The sequence below is a fragment of the Maniola jurtina genome, chromosome 5, assembly GCF_905333055.1.
Source record: "Maniola jurtina chromosome 5, ilManJurt1.1, whole genome shotgun sequence".
NCBI classification, from domain to species: domain Eukaryota; kingdom Metazoa; phylum Arthropoda; class Insecta; order Lepidoptera; family Nymphalidae; genus Maniola; species Maniola jurtina.
Window position 1 is genome coordinate 132040 of NC_060033.1, and position 23291 is coordinate 155330.

The 23291-nt window shown below is 38.7% G+C and overlaps 1 protein-coding gene across 1 annotated transcript in view; it reads right to left on the reverse strand.

The window, feature by feature from the left end:
• The window catches only part of LOC123865385 (retina and anterior neural fold homeobox protein 2-like), a 41967-nt gene extending 19665 nt beyond the window's left edge, over nt 1-22302 (reverse strand). Inside the window, exons 1-2 of the mRNA XM_045906386.1 lie at nt 21894-22302; nt 6558-6790 (exon numbers count right to left, since the gene is read on the reverse strand). Of these exons, the coding sequence (XP_045762342.1) occupies nt 6558-6790; nt 21894-22302 (642 nt within the window). The remainder of the gene's footprint in view (nt 1-6557; nt 6791-21893) is intronic.
• Nucleotides 22303-23291: the final 989 nt, after the last annotated feature.

Sequence of the window (23291 nt, forward strand, 5' to 3'; positions counted from 1 at the left end):
GAACTATACCTACCTAGTCATTCAAGCCTTCAAGGATCATAAGCTCAAGCACAAACTCTCTTCATTACCCTCATAAACTCATAAACAGGCGAAAAAAGACCCATCACACCCCATAGCGTTTCACCCCAAGGAAGTAAAATGATGTACAGTTCACAACTGTACCAAATACAGGCAGAGAACTTAGACTTTTATTTCAGACAGTTATTGGGACTTAAACAGCATGTATGAAATTGTATACATCCGCTCATACTATATAGACTATTTTCTCTATTTAATTCCAAATTGAGTAACGTCAATTTAACCTCTAATGTTCGAGACATAAGGCGGTAAATTGCGTGCATGTATAATGTAACTGCAGCGCTGTCTCGGGTGTACCGTATCAAATCGCTCGCACGCTCCCGCTCTCACGGATCTTTACACGTCTTTCCGTGACGACGCGACGTGATAAATAAAATTAGCCCTTAATTGATTTTACACGCTTCTCTATAAATAGCATAATTTGTGGGTTTATAGTGGGTTTACATTATATAGGTACTTACCCAACATTCCAGTCCACTGCTGCATTGCTGGAATAAAGTTTGTACAGTACACTACAGTTAGAAATAATGCGGAAAATCAGAGTTTTCACAGGATTTTTATAAATTTATTTCCATGCGGATGAAATTGCGAGAAAATATGCCGAAAAAAACAATGATCACCTAGCAATATGCAGCATGCGACATGCATCAGCCCGTTCTCCCCCTGTTAAACATGCAGGAAAAGTGAGCCACCAAGCAATCAATAAGTAGTTAGGTACTCATCACTACTCAACGCCACACAGACCCTCCAAAACGACGTACGTTTCACTCCGACACCGGAGCATCCTCAGGAGATATTATAGAACTTACAGCGCTTAATTGCAAACACTTTGAAAAAAGAAATGTGCGTACCTAGTTACTTGCTTAGCAGCTTGATTTTCCTGGATGCTTAGCAGTGGAAGGGCAAGCGGTGCATATGGTAGTTTGCATCATACAGATTACATACACATACAGATTTGTCAAATTCAGCGGATTATAGCAAATTAAACTTATTGTTCCTTGTGCAGAATAAATTGTAACGTATTTTACAGAATCACACAAAACCATATTCAGTAAGTTCAGTACCAGGACCAGGTGGCGAGAGCACTATCACAAATACTTGACGCAGCCTGTAATTACACTAAAACGCCCTTTGAAAGCGATACCCGGACAAAACTACGAAACAATGCCTTCACGCTAAACAAACACTGAACGTATTTTCGACAACCCTAATAACCACAACCTACATTCAAATACAAAACTTAACAGCAAAGAATAAAGCACAAATTTCAACAATCGTTACGCTCAAAGGTGCTTGAGAAAAAAATGTACTAAAAAGACTTTATCAGCATAAAAATAAAGTGCAATTTACAATAATTGATAGAGCGTTTTGTGCAAAGTGTTGGTAGAAACGTTTATTAGCGTTGAAGGCAAGTCGAGCGTGGTACGATAAGTGACAAGCGATCGAGGGCGACCAAGTGTTTGTGAGCTTCGGGACAGTGCCGTTTTATTGCGACGGCGGGCCGGGGGAACTTTCCCTCTCTCCCACTTTGTGAAAAGGGACTTTTTTATTTTGTTTAAATGGTCGTTACTTACGGTTAACAGTTTAAAAAGTGGATACAGTTCACAACATTAAGGGTGCTATACGTTTCCACTGAATGACGTGGAGTGGAGCGGAGCAGACCATGAATTGGCCGGTCACAGTGCTCGAAATCTACAGGCCGCATCAGTAAAACTGTGTAAGTGCTAGTCTATAAATTTAAAAAAAAGTGGAATAGAGCGGCCTTTCAACGAAGTGGCTGTGGTGCCGAGCGGAGGGTAGGAACACGGCTCAATGCAGCTCTACTCTGCTTAGCTCAGTTCCACTTCGCCACGCTCCACTCCACCCCCAATCTAAGGATGTCGTCTAATGGCATACCATTTATCAAAATCGGTTGAGCCGTTAAGTAGTTACGAGCGAAGATAGGAACAAACGTACATACAGGTAAAACACAACCACTCTTTAAGGTTTCACCCAGTCGAGTAGTAAAGTATCCATCCCCGTGGGGCACGATGGCCACTCCAGCGCAACGCAGTGGGATTGGCGTGGCTATTGTGTGTATTGTGTGACCCGAGCTCGCTATTACTTGCTCATTACTTTTTGGTAAGTCTTGTTATTTTGTAAACAAAGGTCGTCGAGGGTGGTTCTATATGCACCAATTAAATAATGAGCTTTTGACACTTTCCTATTATCCATAATTTTTTTTTAACGAATCTATCTAGTTTCTACTAAATTATCTCTTAAATCAATTATTTTCAAACATACGTAAATCATACATAAAATTGATTTTAAAGCCGCCCCTAGCCTCCTATGTATTAAACCTAACCTAAGCTATGCAGTTAGCACAGAATATATTAAGTATAAGCTTTAGCCATTCCTACTGACTGAAAATACAATAATATATTAATGTTTCCGTTTTTTTTTTGTTTATTTCAGACCAAAATCTTTGATTTTAGGGTTCCGTAACTCAAAAGGAAAAACAAAACCCTTACAGGATCACATTGTTGTCTGTCTGTCTGTCCATCTGTTTGCCTGTCGTGTCTGTCAACAAAACCTATAGGGTATTTCCCGTTGACCTAGAATCGCGAAATTTGGCAAATAGGTAGCTCTGATAGCACAAGTAAAGGAAAAAATCAAAAAACCATGAATTTGTGGTTGCATCACAAAAACAATGTATTCATAAACAAAATAATATATTTTCGATTTTCGAAGTAAGATAATTTCTGATTTACTTATCGCGCAAAATGTCGGAAAAATACCCGAGTACAGAACCCCGGTGCGCGAGTCTGACTCGCACTTGGCCGGTTTTTTTTCGAGTAGTTTAACAACTTTCCTATTTTACCTACATTGAAATTTCGATTGTCAACATTTGCTTGGTTTGAGCCATTTAAATCAGGCCCCCGATTGATTGCTTACTAAATTAGTTTCTGTCCCGCAGGAGCTTGTGTATCCGTTACAGTGAGCCCCGCACCGCACCGCACCGCACGGCACCGCACGGCACCGCACGGCGCCGCACCGCACCGCGCCGCGCCGCGCCGCCTGCAGCCGGATGTTTATCTGCGCGATCTGATGCAACAATAGACCTCTCACGGCGTGTATGGAGCCAGTCGCTCGTGAAGCTTTGTAGCGAACTCGAGCCTCAACAGCTATTGTTGCTTGTTCACAGTTACTCGATACACTCACTCCTCAAAGTATGATTAGGAGTATTGTGTTTAAGTCATTATTAGGTACTAGTCTTCTCTAGAGATCAAGCTATAACTTAGGGAGCACTATACCAACTTAATTCCGCGAATAAGTTACGTTACCGTACAAATGATAGAGCCAATAAGAGAGCTACGCCTCGTATACTGACTTCATCCCGTGGATACCCAGAAGCAATGACAAAATGCGACCCAGCCTTGGTAATCTTTACTTTTTTATACTTCAAAGGTACTCAATTCGTGTGTCTACTGTTAAGCTATGCATGTATGTATAAGTATGTACCTACGTAGGAAACATGTACGTTAGTGAGACGATAGTGAGAGCGGCCGACGCGACGGATGTGAGCGGTAATTCGCTTAAACCCGCGCCACCACCTGCATAAGATCTGCACACCTATGACCGGCCTAGATGCCTGCATATACACAGCGTAGATAAACCTCAAGTCTAGGGTTATAGGAATCTTTACGTATAAACAGAAAAGTCTTGACGCACTTACTAATTGATTCATGAATGCTTAGCACAAACTTTTGGACTTGGCAAGTTAAAATTTTGACCAGAGATTCCGTTATAAAGTTTATAATGTAGACAAGGATAAATATAATTATTCCTATATATTGATTTCGCCTCAGTTACGTAGAATCATCATTATTATACATCAATCGTTTTCCGCCACACTACTGAATCTTCTCTCAGAATGAGAAAGATCTTACATCTAAGTGCAGATTGAGAGACAAAAAAAAGATTCCGACGAATTGAGAACCTTCTCCTTCTTTGAAGTCGGATAAAAAATAAAGAAGAATAGATATTTTTAAATAACTTCTTAAAATATACCCGAATTTATTTCGTTATTACAACTTACAAGAAAGGGCCGTAATGTTCCCAAATAATCGCACTTCGTTTTTGCAGTGTTAACTAATTAGCTGTTAGCGAGAGACGTTTCAATTAACCCTTCCCCGCTCTTCGCGCTAATGTGCGGTACTAACGACCTACACCTTCATTATGAAGAATATTCTGTTTTTGTGGCCTCACTCACTGTTCCAGTAATGACCGTTAAGTGACTTACCTATTACTAACGCTGCTACCAGAGAGTTGGATGTAAAAAATTACGTAACATACGGTACTGCGTGCCTATGTCAAAGGTTTTAGAGGAACTATTTATTAAACAACAAGAAATCTAAATGGGCCTGTACTGTCCCACTACTGCAGGGCAAAGGCCTTCCTCCAATATTTTCACCGCTCCCTCTCAAAAATCCAAGCTCAAGGTTTCCTAAAGAGCTATGGAACGCAACATATTGCATTCAAACGAGCAGAACGCGTAAGGAAATGTGCTTTACGTTTCCAAAGCCGATGGCTTGTGGACAAAATCTGTTTCTTTCTGGTATCCACAGAATCACCAACGCCAGTGTGGCGCGGAGATGATGAATCAAAATCAAAATCATTTATTCAAAGTACGTACTATTGTACACCTTTTGATAGCCAGAATTGTTAGATTTGTAAGTTGATATTATAGTGGTGATAATTAATTACGTAAACTTAAAACTAAAGCTACGCAAGCGATGGTGTGAATAGTTAGAGATACAGATTATTAAGTTGTGGAACAAGAAATGTTTTTATTGAAAAAAAATTCGAGTCAAAAAATTGAATGATAACTAAACGAACATAGATAGAACAAATGTCACGTTTCCCAAACACATCAAGTAAAGACCTTGTAAAGACGTTAACAATAGATTAGCAACAACAGGCGAGGTCGTTACGACAACTGCACTCAAAGTTCGCGAAATGACACGGTTTCCCATCAAAAACATTCCTAACCCTTTATTAACTACCAGATTAGCTACAACCACATTATTTGACAAAAGACCCAACCGCTGAATGCGTACAACTCAACCCCTAACTCCAACGGCACAGAAACTATTTTCGCTTAAAATTTAGCATTTTTATGTTTGTTGCAAAGAAGCAATTACGAAGCGTCCAGTTTTTCATGAGCTTTCCGATCACGTTCGGTGCCTTTTCATCAGTATCGCGAGAGGGGAGTTGCAGGGCTCCTCCGATATTGGCGCGGCTTGACATATGTTCGTCTTGCGTATGGGGGATTGAGTGACATAAGCCCCTTGGGCTCATTACAGACCCTTACCCCTCTAGCCAATTCTATTTGCGAACTTCACATTTCACTTAATAAAGGGCGATATTATTTAGTACCGTTTTTTGTTTGTTAAATGGCTTGGAGATGTAATATACGATAGATTTGATGCTCTATTAACTTTATATTATTTTGAACTCTATTAAGAAATAATTTTGGATACTTACAAATATGAGAAAAGCGTCAATGTGCCTCTTTTACAGGCATAGCAGATTAAACTGGTGCCCTGTACGTTTGTGGATTATATTCATGGTTTATACTAATTGGTATTGTCAATATCGATTCACAATAAACAGTTCGTGAATCTCCACTGCATATTTAATGTGAAGTATCCTGCAAGTAATCCATCATGATTGAGGAGTTGAAGCTCGGAGTACTTGATAGAACTTGAGGAGTCTGTACTTAATATTTACAACAGCAATTCTCTACCTACAGTTCATGAATTCCCACGGCTTAGGCGTGCAAGATCCTTGCTGCATCAGGAATGAGGAATTGGGACAAGAAATTTTTATGGTATTTACCATCTTTTGAACTCTTTTACTAAAAACAAAAATAAATAGGACCCGAATTGAGAATTTGGTCCTTCTTGAAGTTGGATAAGGTTGGATAGTACCTAATAGTTCATTATAGGTCGCCTTAATTACTCCACTAGTACAAATTACTTTAAGTCCATTGATAGCAACCTATAGGTCCAATCAAGACAACCATCATGGTCCAAACAAGGCAACTACTAAAGAAACACTTTTATTAATTTGTCCAAAGAAACTGTGATTTGTTTTGTTAAATACTTTTATGGATATTGAAGATGATTTGAAGTATACATTTTGAACTGGTTTCATTTTATCAGTTTGATTAATTTTAAGCCGTGAAGTGAGCCAATCATAGCAAACTTTTCTTACTATTTCAACAAATGACACGAAAGGCTTATGAATAATAGGAAACACTGTGTAATGCATTCTATCTCATTCTCTCTTAGGCTAAATCTTGGAGATGTAATAATTATTATGTGTTGACGCTAAGGTGTCACTTATTCGCTATACCGAATTTCAAATTTACAACTGTACTAAAGAAGTTTTCCCTTCAAAAAAAAAATACGTCAAAGCATAAGTAAGCATCTCACCTGCACGCGGACCTCGGGCAGGTTGACCTTCATGGCGAGCTCCTCGCGCGAGTACACGTCGGGGTAGTGGCTCTTCTCGAAGGCGCGCTCCAGCTCGTGCAGCTGGTAGGTGGTGAAGGTGGTGCGGTTGCGGCGGTGCTTCTTCTTGTCGGCGGCGCCGCGCGCCTCGTCGTCGCTGGGCGCGTCGTCGGGCGGCGCGGCGCAGCCGTCGTTGCTGTTGCACGAGCCCTCGCCTGCGGAACCCAAATCAGATTCATTGACAGGGACCTACACAGAGGTATCACCATCAAATATGCTACCTATGACTTGTACTTTACGGCCTACGTAGACGATGTCCGCGGAGGACAAAAATGACTCACCAACAATAACATCGCAAAACGCACACGAAGGCTATAATGGTTCGGCGAAACGCCGTAGTAAACATGCCCTTTTGTCCTCCGCGGGTAATAGTCTCTCGTCTGCGTAGGCCCTTAGATATTTTCTGAGTATGCGAGTGTGTGTTTTTGCAAGTTTAAAAAAATGGAGTCATCCAGATTTTTGATGTAAATTTTGGAAGGAAGAGAGCCTGAACGTTAGTAGTTGTGATTTAGTAACGGCTATCAGTATACAGCACTCAGCAGTAGCAACTGCCGGTAGTCGGGTGTGCAATTAAGGCTGACAATAAATCAAACACGCGCTGTTTGCGTATGCTAATGTGTCTCTGATAATGCAATTATATTCAAATTTCACGGCGAGCTGTTTGTAATACCCGCCTGTGCTTATCTCGTGCAGCTATCTACAGTTCAGCTTACCTAGCTGTTTCAATAAAATTCTCGTGTCTACAGTAAGTAAAGTACCTAACTTTATGCTTATAGTTACAGTTATAATTATCTAGTCTTTCATGTTTTCTTAACAAGTTTTTATAAAGCGAGCAAACAATGAGTTCAAGAAATCTAACGCAAAAAAAATAAGTTAATATTGAGAGTGTGTAATCAAACATTCTAGATACTTTATTTGATATTTTAGCTACTAAAACAAAGAAAAAATCGGTCAAGTGTGAGTGGTACTCGCGCACGAATGGTTCCGAACTATCGCAGTCGCACAAGATGTACCTACTTCCATATCGTACAAGTTACGCTCCAAGTCAATTGCGGATTGGATCTGATTTATTAAATTAATTTTTTCGTGAGTACATTTTTTTTTTGTGATGGATCTTCAAAACGGTTTTTAGATTTTTTCCTTTACGCATGCTATAACATCTATCTACCTGCCAAATTTCATGATTCTAGGCCAACGGGAAAGTAGGTAACCTACGCCAGACGTATAGACGGACAACAAGTGATCCTTTTTTCCTTTTGAGGTACGGAACTGATGGTTTTTCAAGTATATACTGATGGCACGAGAGACCTACGCCCAGCAGGGAACGTCTTTCGGTCGATAACGATGATGATGACATCAATGAATGTATATCGAGTAGTATGACAGCTATTGACCGAGCAGGCGGTGTTTACCGAAGGCTTGCCGCGTGTGCCGCAAACGAAACGTTTTCACTGCGGGTTGCATTTCGTGCGGCGCTTCCCCGCGAGCAAATGTTTACTTGCGTGCAGCTCTCTAAATACGCAGGAACTAGCATCATTAACTGATAGAATAGGCTACCTAATTAAGAAGGGTCTCTCCGTCACTCGCTCCATACAAACGTAGATCGTCTCCCATTGGAATACTAAACAATCATACTCAATGGAATTTTGTAGAAACGTTCCGGGAACTAATATCTGTGCCTGTGGTTTTCCAGATTTCCGTTAAAATATTCGGTTTCAAAGTTACGCGATCTTAAAAATCACATACAAATCTTTGAGCCCCTGTAATTTTAAAACAACATATTTTTGGAAAAATCTAAAACACCATAGGCACAGATATTAGTTTCTATAATATGTCTGCAAAATTTCATGGACTTTGGTTGCTTAATATTCAAACGAAATTGGGACTACGATTGTATGGAGTAAGTGACGGAGAAAGACCTGTTAAGGAGCGTACTGAAATCCAAAAGGTTGGCGGGAGGGGAAAAGGGGAATATTGGTCATGATTAACATGGTTAGTATTGTTTGAAAAATATGTGCTATTAATTACGATAATGTCTCAATAACTTCATCGATGATGCTATTAGAAAGCCAAACAGTTTCAATAGTTCTTAGGTAGGTACATTTTGCCAGACAAGTAGAAATGCGCAGAGAAACTTTCAACATGTATAAAATAACAAATGCCTGAGTAGTCCATTATGGATAAGTAAGTACTTATTTATGTTAAATTCAAGACTTAGAAATATAGAGTAGGTAGGTACATCTTTGTGTCTGTGTCCGCGAAGAAAAGTTAAACACAGAGCAAAATAATAAGTAGTAAGAATTATTATTTATACTGAAATAAAGCTTTTATTACGAATTTTACGTAGTATTATTATTATATAAATAGATAAATAAAATTATAATGTCAGTGAGGCTTTTAGCTAAAATCAAAGCATGACCTGTTGACCAGTAGGTCTGTACGCTTGGCTACCGGTAAAAGCTTACAATGCTGATTCGCGCTAAGCATTAGCTAATGCGTTCTGGTGTTATCTATCAGATCAACATTAATACAATTTAACAGCTTGATCGAATTACCCAACTCGAAACAAGATCAAATAAACGTTTAATTCAATAAAAAGAAATTGAAATCGACTGTCAATTGTAACACAGATTAAGTAAAATCAGTGACAAAAACTTTTAGTTAAACATTTCAGATTGAGCGATCAGACGTCAAAACAGATTTTGTTTCTCTTTCGCTCACAAATCATCCACGCGAGTGGGAAAGAGCCGGGCGATTAGATTGCGCGTATGATACAAAACAAATAAAAACGCTACGGACAGAGCATTAAGATGTTTTACACTTATCGCGATATGATCTATCTTCTCCTTTTTGTAGTAATTATCGATAATCTGGCAACAGCCGCGCCGGCGCGGGCGCAGTGGGCAGTGTTTTTGTGCAGCGACCCTAATCACGTGTCAGATTTGCCGTGTTGCTACATATTAAAGCTCTTCGGCATTAATGATTTTACAAATGCGTTCGTTATTCAATTTTGTTTTATTGCTGCTCTGACCGGTACCTCGAGCTTACGAGTCGTAGCACGATATGCGTGGATCTAAAGGTTTGGTCAAACAAAGTGCGTGACCGGAGCGACGCACGACGGCGACAGCATAACAGTACGTCATACCTCAGTCGAATTATACTCAGTTAACACTTTGTAGCGTCTTTTGTCGGCAAAGCGTTCTAAAAGCCGCAAAAAAAGGTAAATATGTGGTAATGGTTGGGTTATGATTAAATATGGCATAAGATTTTACATCGCATCAACGTGATGGAATTCGATTGTCGATACACTTGAGCATTGAAGTAAAATTAACCTCATTTGCCTTGTTATAAAGCGCCTCAAATAAAAATGTTTTAAAATTAAAATTGGCAGCAGTTAAGTTTAATCAAGGACTTTCAGATTCATTTTAGTGTTGGCGTTATTGTGTTGAGGAGGTGTAAAATTTCATACTTACCACATGTTCCCTATATAATCAGATCACAGCCAGGAGCCGCGTTGTATTCACCCAAGGCTTTAGAGTGGCGCCCGCGCATGGCGGACTAGTGACTATACCTAGTCGTTTCATTAATCAGTAATTACCACTAAGTGAGTATCAGGTGCCCACGACTCGACTAAGCAACATTCGTAAATTCATTTAGCTACATTCCACACATAATAAATATTAATGAAGATCTGAATAGCTAGGAATGTTTATTATTTAAGTATAAAAATTCCATTAAGAGTACTCTATTTAGAGTAAATTACTTATCAGTTACATTTTGTACGGGCCTGTTCATCAAAAATTCCCCATAATATTATTTAAAGACGCTTTAATATTTTAAATAATGGATAAAAATAAATATTCTATTGACGATAAAAAATATGCATTATTATCATCGCCCCATCGTCTACTTTCTACTGAGCGCGGGTGCCCACAGAATAAAAAGGGTTTGGTAAGAGTCCGCCACGCTGCCAAGTGTGGATTGTCAGACTTCACACGCCTTTGAGAACATGATAGAGAACTCTCAGGTTGGTGCGTTTCCTCACGATGTTTTCCTTCACCGTTAAATAACTCCAAAAAGTTAGAGATGCGTGCCCGGGACCGAACGCTGTAACTGCGCGACACCTCAACAACTGGGCTATCATTGCTGTTATTCAAAACATAAACTTACTATAGATATTGGATAGTACATATTGCAAACTACTAACTACTTAAAACAGTTTAGAATGTAAGCAGATCGATGTAGGAACTTCAAAACAGGCGTTCATGTTTCATCAAAGTTCCGGCAACAGTAACAAATGGTAACGACGCGCGATTTATGATGTTTCCGCTTCCACGTGAGTACGGCGCGCGGCGCGGGCGGCCTCCCAAGCCAGACATTTATCTACCTGCTCACCTATCTGTGTCTATACACTGCTGTACTTACTCAACTGTACAAGTGCGTGTTGGAATTCAGAACACGCATTAGGTAGGCTTCTATTAACATGTTAGTTGCTAAAAAAATTTGGCGGGCATTGTTTCTCAAGGCGCACTAAACGGGTCAAAATTCAAAATTAATTTGGTTTTCGCAATTAGTAAATTAATACGACAAAGTAGACTTACGGTATTCTAAAACCGCCAATGACTGTATCATCTTCGCAGAATTACATTAAAATCTTTATTTGAAAGTAGTGTTCAGTTTTAGAAATTAGTCAAAATAATGAGTTTGGCATGAGTTACTCACAAATTAGTCGATGACTAATTTCTTAAAATGGACCCTTTCAAGTAAAGATTTTTATATAAACCTGTGAGGATTATACTGCCATTGGCGCTATTAAAGTGCCATAAGCCTACTTTGTCGAATTAGTTTACAAACTGCGAAAAACCAAATTTAATTTAATTTCGCGGGCAGATCCGTTTAATGCACCATAAACGATAGATCTTAGTTTTGGTTCCCCTGGTTGGTGGTTTTGGGTCGAGGCTTGAAAACTAGTACCAAAACCAGGTGAGGTTATAAGAATGAGTGTCTTTTTCCAGTGCTAAAAATTCACTATCAGTTTCATTAGAGGAACTATAACTTTTAATTCCGCACTTTATGTTGCTTCCACAAGTTGACGTGAACCGCGCGGCCATCTTTCTCCCCTCGCAACGTCGCGTCGTAGCGTGGCGTAGCGCTACAGAGCTACGGGTTAGGGATGCTACGGCGTATCTAAATGTATGTACGAGCGAGTAATCAAGCCTCCATTGCTCGTAGATTTGCGGTCACAATCGATTCGCCATTACTATTCGATTATACTCGGCCCAGCCCCTTGGTAACTTAAATGGACCTTCATCTACATATTACAGTTTGTAAATATCTAGTAGGATCGTTTGCGCTAATAGACAAAAGAGTGGTTAAGTTAGGTAGATACAATAATAGCAAAACACTGTAATATTTAATATACCTAGTTAGTTTTTCTAAGTTTTCTATTGTTATCAATATTAACTGGCTTCATAAAGGTGGTTTAGTTAAATATGTAAGTGTAAAGTTATATAAAGCAATAATTCCTGACAAAGGCAATGACTCTATCTATCGATTAATATCAGAATGGCATTGTAAAACACTTCTTGTAAATAATGAAAATTTTAATTAGCGTTTTCGAACAAACGAATCCGGCAAGCTAAAAATATTTTATGCATATACCTAATGTAACTAGACCTGTACGTTCATATGACAGGGTATATTTAATTCATGCTCGGTGATGACAGAAGATAAACACGCACAAAAATAGAAGAGATAAAACGCTCTACAAAATGTGATCCAAGCTTCTTAGGTTTGAGTTTTGAGTCTTCACTTTAAGATACGTATGTCACATAACACATTTCTATAATTTTATTTTTATTGTATAGCTATAATTAATAAACTCAGTGCCCGGTAAAACCAACTGTGGTTTTTGTGGCGCTGACTGAAATAAAAACTCTCTGTATATTTTAAATGTAAATAATAATAATAATAACATATATTTTATCTAATTTTTAGGGTTCCTTATCTCTAGAGAAAAAAGGAACCCTTACAGGATCACTTTGTAGTCTGTCTTTCTGTCTCTCAAGACTCGTCAAGGGCATCAAAATCTATAGGTACTTCCCGTTGACCTAGATGATGAAATTGACTTAACTTCATCCGCGTGGCTTTTAGGTTTTTTGAATTCCGTGGGGTAAAAAGTATCCTATACCCATCCCAGGGATGCAAGCTATCTCTCTACCAAAATTCATTAAAATCGGTTGAATGAATGGGGCGTGAAAAGTTAGCACACACATAGACAGACACACTTTCGCATTTATAATATTAGGTAAATAGTATGAACGCCTGGATCATTGAAGGTAATCATTTACACTTAGTTGCAGTAAATATTATTTGAGTAAAAATAAATTGTAATTATCGTGTAATCGAATTGTATAGCAATTACAAATTGGAGAGAACGATTGCGGCTCGCGGCGCCGCGTCACGGCATCACGGCGCCGCGTCACGGCATCACGGCGCCGCGTCGCAACATCACGGCGCCGCGCTCGCGGCATCAGGGCGCCGCGGTCCAGTGAAAGCGAATAATCGAGGCTTTATTGGGTCTCGATTTGCGGTCACAATCGATTCGCCATTACGATTCGATTATCGGCGGCCGCCCCGTGCGCCGCAGTCAGTAGATTGGTGTTTATGTACGGAATTGCGTTTATTTGCGCGCTTATGGAGCGCTTGTATGGAATAATTGTTATCCAAAGCCTCCGCCTCTATATATGAGAAGTATAAGCAGATGGACAATGTTTGATAATCACTACCCATAATATTACAAATGCGGAAGTGTTGGTTTATGGGTTTGTTGTTATAACCAACCAATTGTTGGCTAGTTACAACTACAATAATTATGAAACATAACAATATGGCGGAAGATCTATCAGTAAAATTACAACCTGAACATCAACAAAACATACCACTTAACTTTCCTGTAGGTAGGTACGTTAAAGTTGCCATAACAGGTCAATATAACTTTAAAAAGCGCTAAAAAATAGAAAATGGTACCGATTCTAAGCGTTACTACATTTTAGATTATTCGCATCTTTTTCTTATCAATATAATATGAAAAGGACAGCCGAACTTGTTTTAATTTAGAACTGAACCTCGTGACTTTAGGTGCTAGTCGTGTGCGTTTTTGTAGTCTCCGAATTCATTTTCAGTCCTTTTTAGCAATATTAAAAAGTATAACTCAAAATTTAAAAAATCCCCGACACAAAAATCTCTATAAGAAAACTAGAAAAGAGCTGATAACTTTCATACCGTTAAACCGATTTTTTTCGATTATAGTTCTCGATCAAGCCATCTTTCAAACAAAAAAACTAAATAAAAATCTGTTCATTCGTATAGGAGTCATAAGTACTTATAACACCCCTCTTTTTGGGTCGGGGGTTAAAAACATGCAAATACTGTAAATTTAGATTGGATAAAAACATCAGAATCAACACCAGTTGTCGTAAACTAACTTGGCCCACAATAAATTTATTTCAAAGTAAAAGTTATGAAGTTAGTTTTATAGAAAAATTGCTGCCCAATTATTCAATATGCTCGAACGAATGCCCGCGAAGTCACGCTAAGGGCAGGCCACTGATTGTTTAAATGCTAGTTTTGGAGGGAAACGCGAAATATGAGCGAGCTAATTAATTCCTATTCGTTCGGGATCGTTGTAATAATTAACAAGCTCCGCAGTAGACGCACGCGATGTAACTACCTACCTCCTCATTCATGAACAAACACTTCATATTTGGGGACTCTACTTGATATTTAATATTCATAGGGCTAGTTGTAGCACCTACACGACAGGTCGAGGTGGCAATCAAGGTGGGGACACCCCGCACACCCGCACACCCGCACACCCGCACAGCCCCCGCGCTACAGGTGTTATATCCCGCTCGTTATACTCATACCCCGGTCGCCATCTCAACCTGCCCTATGAGCAAGTGAGACAGACAACAAAGTGATCTTATAAGGGTTTCGTTTTTCTTTTTTAGGTACGGAACAGTAAAAAGTAAAAAACTACATTATTCTTGAGTGACTTAGGCTACATTTTATTTCATAAAAATTAGAGATCCCTACGAAAATTGTAATAAGCTACCCGTGCGAAGCCAGGGTGGGTCGCTAGTATTGCATAGTGTAGATGAATACAATATCTATGTGACGAAATGAGCCTCAGCAGTTGACTAAATTGATGATGGACATAAACTAACTTTAATAGATAAATTAATTGTCAAGGAAATCCGCTCTTGCTCAGAGAAATGTCACGAAACGTTATATGGGATGACTTCTGTATAGTAGAGTGAACCAGAGCTGAAACTATACTAATAAGAAGAGACTTTACATGGTACGCTGGCTTTTACTATGGTGTTATGACGAGTAGGTTCTTTATGAAGGGAAAATCACATCAATGGAATTGCTGAATTTATTCTCAAATCTTCGCTAGTTAATATTACTCAAAAAACATTATTTAAGTTCTTTAATAACAATTAATCGTTTATTTTATTTATTCAAGGGATTACTAATTATTCTACTTATTAATACAAAATTCGGAGCAACTCATGTAGAAGTAGATGTTGGGGCGCGATAATAGGCGATAAGGCTAATTATTAATTTCACAGAAATTATACTTGTCGACCAACAAGCCGCTATGAATGTTCACATCGCGTGTTTACTTTGAACACTAAATGAGATTTGAAAATTGTTAACCAACTTGCGTTACCGACTATGATGATATTTTGAGGGAACTTTACGAAATAAAGTTTATCCTAATCCTGATCGAGGCGAAACGTGCGTTAGTGGTTTTGGGGTTTGTGAAGTGCTGTGTGGTGGTGGTGCATATCACTTGCTTGGTGGCTGGCTTTTCCTGCGTGTTTAGCAGTGGGAGGGCGGGGGGTGCATATCGCATGCTGCATGTTGCACCATACAGATCTGTCTGGTTTAGCGGATTATAGCAAATTACACAAAGTAACGCCTGCTTCTAATCCTAGCAACAAAAAAATGATTGGTTTTTAACCAAATTACAATGGACATAAGCAAACCATATACCTACCTAACCTACCTACCGGGTATTCCTGTACCATGATATCATATTTGGGCAATTTGTGCAATCGTTCTTAATTATTCATAGTTGAATGTCATACCTAAATTATTACAAAATTAGTTTTGCTATTACCTAATGTATTAAAAGAGGGCGATTAAATTTTGAAAAGAAAACTTGTTTAGGCACTTCTTTGGGAGATTTTGGGATCTATAAAATTTACCGACATGGTAAATGTTTATAGTGCTTGGATAAAGTATAGTGACGATAAATGTAAAAACTAAATTTATTTAACTTTTGTTTCTGTAGGTAGGTACAGTTAATTTTTAAATCCAAAATGAACCAATTAGGTATATTTACCTACTCATAGTTTTAATTTGCGCTTCTACTAGTCTCCACTGACTGCTAATTTATTTATTTTTATGTTTAGGTAGGGTAAAGGCGGGATAGATGCCCCAGTGGGATAGTTGCCTCATTTTCAAAAAACCTAACTTCCTAAAATCGCTACAAAGAATTAATAGTTTTATTAGATAGCTTAGGCACCACACACCTTATTCCCCGCAGGTCATCTTGCAGATTAGATGCGTTTCGCTTGTGCATGTGATCATCTCCACGGCGAACTCGAAAAATGCTTGATAATTTCCAACGTAACTATTTATTGTTGCATAACTTTGTAAGTACCAATAAATGCCGTTCCGTTTTTTTTGTCAATACGCTAGTTCATTAAGTACTTACACACCTACGTGTTAAAAGTGGGGCATCTATCCCGCCTTTACCTATATGATGATACAATAAAAATGCATTACCTACTTTGAATCTATTTGTAAAATAAAAATTAAATTAAGTTACAAATAACTCTGTATCACACCTATCACATCACACTAATATTATGAAGGCGAAAGTTTGTGTGTATGTGTGTGTGTGTGTGTATGTTTGTTACATCTTCACGCAAAAACTATAGACGGATTTGGTTAAAACTTGGAGATTAGCGCATAGGCTACTTTTTATCCCGGAAAGTCAAAGAGAAAGTCAAAGCGGACAAATTCGCGGGCATCAGGTAGTATTAATAAATAAATAAGGCCGGGACCTACCTACCGTAAAAGCTTATTGACTATTTGTAGTATTGTTTGTAGTTGATCTGTCAATTATATTATTAAAACAACTGTTTTATGTACCACTATAGGTAGATAAGTCTAGAATAAAAAATATGCAACAGCAAGCAGCCACTTAGCTGTCTGAGTGGCTCGAGTTGGACAGAAATATTCAGTTAGCTACTGTACTCTTTCTTATACACGAACTCTAGAAAAACAATTTATTATATTTACTTATACTTGATGTACAAATAACCTAAGTATCCCCGGGTATTCCTGTACCAAATATCATTGTAATCGATTTAATGGATGGGCCGTGAAAAGCTAGCAGACAGACAGACATATAGACAAACAGGCAGAATAATTAGTTTTAGAAGTTGACATAAATGGATAATCAATTTTCTATTTTCTATAAACATGGACCTAGTACGTACCTATCTGTCCAATAAGACATTATCAGTAATCTAAAGTACGTATTTACCTGTAACGGATGACTCGGAACACCTGCGCGCACCGAGGTACCTAAGTGAGTAGCTACAGCATCAGTGTTAGATAGGATTACGATAACGGGAAATGGATCTGATGCGATTTCCTATTCTGTTGGTTTACCCAACACAATCACATCGCACCAGAAGAGGCTCGCACCATTAGGACAGCATTTTGCAACTTTCACCTGTTATGTATGATGGATAGGTTCCATGAAAGTAGGACAAACTGTACCTACCTATCGGGCAAAGCCACTTGGCCATTTAAGACAGTGTAACCTGCCTTTCATGATTCTAGGTCAACGAGAAGTAACCTGTAGGTTTTAGTTCCCTTGACCGGTCTTGACAGACACAACAGACAGACAAACAACGAATAATTCCTATTTTATTTTTTTACGCGCACGAGGAAGTCCCTACAGAGGAGACTTATTAGGCTAAGAGTTGACCATCGGTTGACGACTCTACAGGCTACTGAGAAAAGTTTATTATTGAATTATGATAAGATTAATTTGTGATTTTATTATCTTTTAATTTTACGCAAAATGTAGGTATCTGACATACCTACATCTGCCCAAGCACAACAAATACTTGGGACAACACTTTCTCGCGGCTCTTGCACCGGCAAAGCGGTGCAGAAGCCGCGACAAAGCTTTGTCCCACCGATTGTGCTTGTGCTGCTACAGGAAGCTCTGGCAAAGATAGAATAATTAGGTAGTGAAATAGACATCAACGCGCGTAAATGTTATTAATTAGCCTACCACGTCAAATAAACTGTATTATGTATCATGCTGTGCTAATTGATGACTTTCTTCGTTTGTGTGTATTATTTGCATCAAAACTAAGACAATTTTGATACAGTTTTTTACATAACATAGCCATCACCTCAAACTAAGTTTTTAAATAAATAATAAAATAAATAAAGGTTTATTTAGCTCATATACAGGGTCACACACAAAAACAAAAAAACAAGAATAAAAATAAAAATACAATTAAACTTGAATATTAATTAATCTTAAAACTAGAAAACACTATTATACTATGTTGTGTCTGTGAGCTAAAAGGGCTCTGCCTCAGCAAGATGCTGCAGTATTTGACTACTGCAGCGCTGATTTTCAGGCAGAGCCCTGGTATCACTGGTTTTAGTTTTTAAACATATTTCACAGTTATTAGGTATAGTCAAGATCTCATTTTTTTATTTTTAATGATGGCCAGACTAATAATTCGTACTTATTCGGTACTTAATATTGATCTTCATTTAAAATTACGATTAACCTTGTAGTTGCCGTTAACCTACTCTATATTTAACAATAAGCTATAGACTTATGATTTTCAGCTTATATCGCGGTTTAGCGAGGTATTTTAATGTAGGTAACGGGTACAAAATATAACGATTAATTTGATGGTTCTATCTGACGATAGGTATTTCGACTCAATTGCAATCGTTGTCACAACGGGACTGCAGTTCTGCGAGAGATGAAGTTTGAACTGGCATGGGCAGTAACGAATTATTCTCTTTCTTTTTCTTTTCGCTCGAAATATACCTAATAGAGTCCAAATACTTGAACTATTAATTTTTAAATAACCATTAAAATTACCTAAATTTAATGATGCGTTAATGGTAATAAGAGTAAGTACTTATACAACTAAGTAGCCGGACGCGTCCGTCAACTCCCAGCGCTGCAGTCATTAGCTCATTACGACAAGCTCCTTCATACTACTGATGGTATCTCACGCAGAGCCATGTAACAGTAAATTGTTTCTAATGTTGTGCAACTGTTATATCGCACATTAGCTGCATCGATCGGACGATTGATTGACAGATGGGTTTGCTCTGATTGTGAAATAATATGCCAACGTTAATGAGTTTATATTGGGTAACGATTTGCCTACTGTACTTATTACTTGTGTACAAAGTGGACCCACCACGCTCACACGTGTAGTCCCGTTGTCCCCGCTAGCCGTGTCCCCGTTCTCGGTCCCGCTCAACAGGGACAACGGTATTTGAATAAAATTATTTAAAATCTATCCCGTTGTCCCCGTTCTCTGTTCCAGTTCAACGGGGACTGCGGTATTTGAATAAAATTGTTAAAAGCTATTCCCGTTGATAAAGGATTGGTGTTCAGGTAGCATGTGAAAGGTCACATGTGAAAACTGAAAAGTGATTTTCATATATGTAGTACTTACTGCTTACCTTTCTCAAAGTAAGTAGCATGTGAAAACACGAAGCAACTCTCACAAAGTTGAAAGTTATTAGGTACATACTTACATTTAAGGCCGCTTTATTGAGTCGCGGGCATCATCTAGTCCAAAAAAATTTTCAAAAGAAAAATAAAACCGACTTCAAAAACCACAAACACTAAAAATTACAAAATAATTTTTGTTTAGCTACGCGTGTAATGTACCTAGGTATGAAGTCGAGCGAGCATATTAAAACAAAATTAGAAATCCAATTGTGAAGCTTTGAAATTTTTTTATTTCACACTTTTTAGTGGCCCCACTGTACTATAATATGCTATGCCCAGTTAAAACCCTACGGTTTACTAAGCTATTACACTGATCGCGAGCAATTTGCTCTTATCCATTGAGGAGTTCTGTTTTCCATCTCCGAAGATATTCATCAGATCTTCACCAAATTAATATGGGACCACCTGCACAGTAGGTATACCCTTTCAAACAAAAAATTTTTTTTCCAAATCGGTCCAGGGGTCTTTGAGTAATCGGGGAACATACATAAAAAAAAATAAAGATTCCGATGAATTGAGAACCTCCTCCTTTTTTGGAAGTTGGTTAAAAATATATGACTACATAAAAATCTCCAGCATCCCAATCAACGTTAATTAAATTCTAACGGTAAGTATTGTGACCTACGTATTTTTACAATAACACGCACTGATGCTTTAATAGTCACCTGCGCGGCGACGAGCTCAAGCTTCTTTATCACTTCTATATTTATTTTGAACTAGCTGTGCCCGCGACTTCGTTCGCGTGGAATAGTGACTTTTCGGGCAACGTGATTCTTTAAATTGACATAACTTTTTTATTTATGAACCGATTGACATGAAATAAACACTAAATGTTAAGTGAAGCTTACTACAATATATTAGTGAAACCCGTATCTAAATCGAATAAGCCGTTTCTGATATTAGCGTGCACACACACATAGACAACCAGACAAATATACGTTGACTTTATCTTAGATTATTCGATATACATTTAAAAGATATCTCCAAATTTAAAACTTTTGTCGGTCCTAACACTCATGCACACATACATTCACCACACACACACTCACACACTCACTGTTTTAATTGTTGTATACATATTTCTTTGTATAATATTATATTTCTTTATATTGTATTGTATATTCTGTTAAAATATTTGTCATTTTATTTTAAGTAATCTCTTGTGGCCTTATGTTAAACTTAGGTCAATATTATTAGGTATAATAATTTTGTTGAACGCTGTAGATTACAATAAAATAAATAAAATAAAATATTTGTATGTCCCGACTTCCGACGGAAGAAACATTGAGACGAAACTTAACCGTATCACAGGCGACACGGGACAAAATAAATGCGACGGCACGGCTCTAAAACGGCCCTACACAAAAGATTTGCCCGAAATTTAAAAATTATTATTTTACATATTTGGAAAATTAATAAATTAAAACTAATTAATAAATAATACCTCCTCAATAATAAGTTTTAAATGAGTAGGTACAGGTAATTGATGAATTAGGCAACAGCCACGTTTTTTCGCTAAAATATTAATCTAAATGGATACAGTTGGTAAATAATAGTTTTCACTGCGTTTTTTCTCACAAAAAAAAATTCAAAATATTTTTCAAAATTCAATTTGAAATATTTTTATTCAATTAAACTTTTACAAGTAGGTACTTTTGAGTCGTCATAATAATCTACCACTGGTTCGGAATGCCGTTCCTACCAAGAAGTATATCTCTGTAGTCAGAGATATCTGTCTACAATAATACAAATAGACTAGAGGCCAAACTGACACATAATACTAGTTGTTTTGATATTAGCAATTAAAATACAACGTTGATAAACGAATACTTGATACTTAAGTACCTACCTACTAACTGATCGGCTCAAGTTCTGCTGGGTGGAATATTTGAAAATTTTTTTATTGGGACAACGTAGACCACGTTAGAAGGTCAACTTGCCAAATCTCAAATTTTTAGATGGATCGATTTGAGCTGTATTTTGTAAAAATACCTATTAGTTAATTCATTTCTCTTTTCATGCTGAAAATCTAGATTTGCATATGCACGACATTTGACTTTCACGTTTCATTTCGTCAGTCTCCAATAGTAGTGGAGTCTTGGCTTCAATTGAGAGCTTTATTTACTTCACTACATTTATTACAAGTAGCCAAACAAAGTGCAAAAGTTTTAGAAGGGCCCGGGCACAATATTCTAGTTATCTCTTTTAGTGCATTGATTTAGATGCTTGTATCTAAATATTAGAAAAAGCTAAAATGTTTTATCAACATTTCTCTATATTTATGCGCCTGCTTCCGATGGCTCCATTCGTAAAGAGCTTTTTATTTTTAGTTAGTTTTAATACTGTCCGTTAAATTGCATAAGAACACAAGTGTCGTCACTCACCGGCACTCTCGCCGGCGCCGGGCGACGCGGGCACGGCGTCGCACTCGCGCTCTTCTCTCCTCTGCTCGAACTCACTGCTCACTCTCCCCCCCTGCCTACTGCCGTTCAGCCCCAGGATCGCGTCTATCGTATGCCGCGGACCCGGGTTCATGCTGGGCACTTGGGTCAGTCCTAACCTAGTCTTTACGACGTCGAAACTTTGGTTCAGATGCATCTGCTGCGCGTGAAAGAACATCCCCATTCTGTTCAAAGTCTCTAGGTTCTGCTGATGCTGCGTCATAGATATCGACTGGTCGGTGACGTTGATGGAGGAGGTGGAGTTCGGGCTGCTCATCTGCGATCGCGGGCTGTTGGTCTCGGACCGGTCCGGCGTCTGGGAGCCGTAGAATCGGTCCTCGGTGACGTCCATCTTGCCCGAGCGGACGAGCGCGACTGACTGAAGCCGCGAAGCCTCGTCGGGGTTGCGAAAGGGGCGGGGCTCCGAGTGGGGGTGCAATTGCCCATTGAAAGTGCGAATTTTCGGGTCGCGAAGTGATTTTGTTTGGCGCGGTGCGAGGCACTATTAGCATTCGCCCCTCGGGACTTCCTCGTGGTATTGAAGCGTTCAATAGTGTTTTTCACCTCTGATTGGGCCGATTGTGCCGAGTGTTGGCTGATCGTATTCTTTGAATCCGACTTGTTACTGTTTAGTTTGCGTTCTTTAAGCGTAATAAAGTTTTTCGATTGTCACATTGATTTCCTTATACCTACCCTTTCCATTTTTATTTTATTGATTGTAGTTTATATTTCGCACGATTTATGAAGTGTACGCCCAGTACAAAATTTTTTGACCTTGAATTTGATATTATGAAACTGATATTCCTTCAACAAACTTTATGAGCACCCATAGTTCGAATGTTGCCCCTTATTAGGTAATAAGAAGCCCAAAACATTGGTACTTAAGTGTCAATACATGAAGCGCAGAGTACAAATAGAGCGCTAATTAATCAGACTGAAGCAATTACACTGGTAATTGGCTGCCCGAGTACACTCGGCCGGGTCCGAGCGAGCAAACAGTCGGGCATCTGTCTGTTAACACACGAATTTAACCAAATCGGTAAACCGGTAACCCAACAATAACAGCTTTCACGACTGACCGCTTCAATACATCTTTTAAAAGCTACTTCATCGCATTGAACTGTACACCTTGTCTTGACTTATCACACAGTACATTTTCTAATGACGGTAGTGGGTTGGTTACGGTCCTTTGCAGTCGGAAGCGCCGTCGTCAATATGACGGTTGTCTCATTCGGCCGGAGCGTCCGTCTCGCTCGGTCTCATCTCGGCGGTGGCGACGGTTGCTAGGGGGCGGGGCGCGCGTGACGTCACGGCCGATCGGCCAATGGGCGCGCGCGAGTT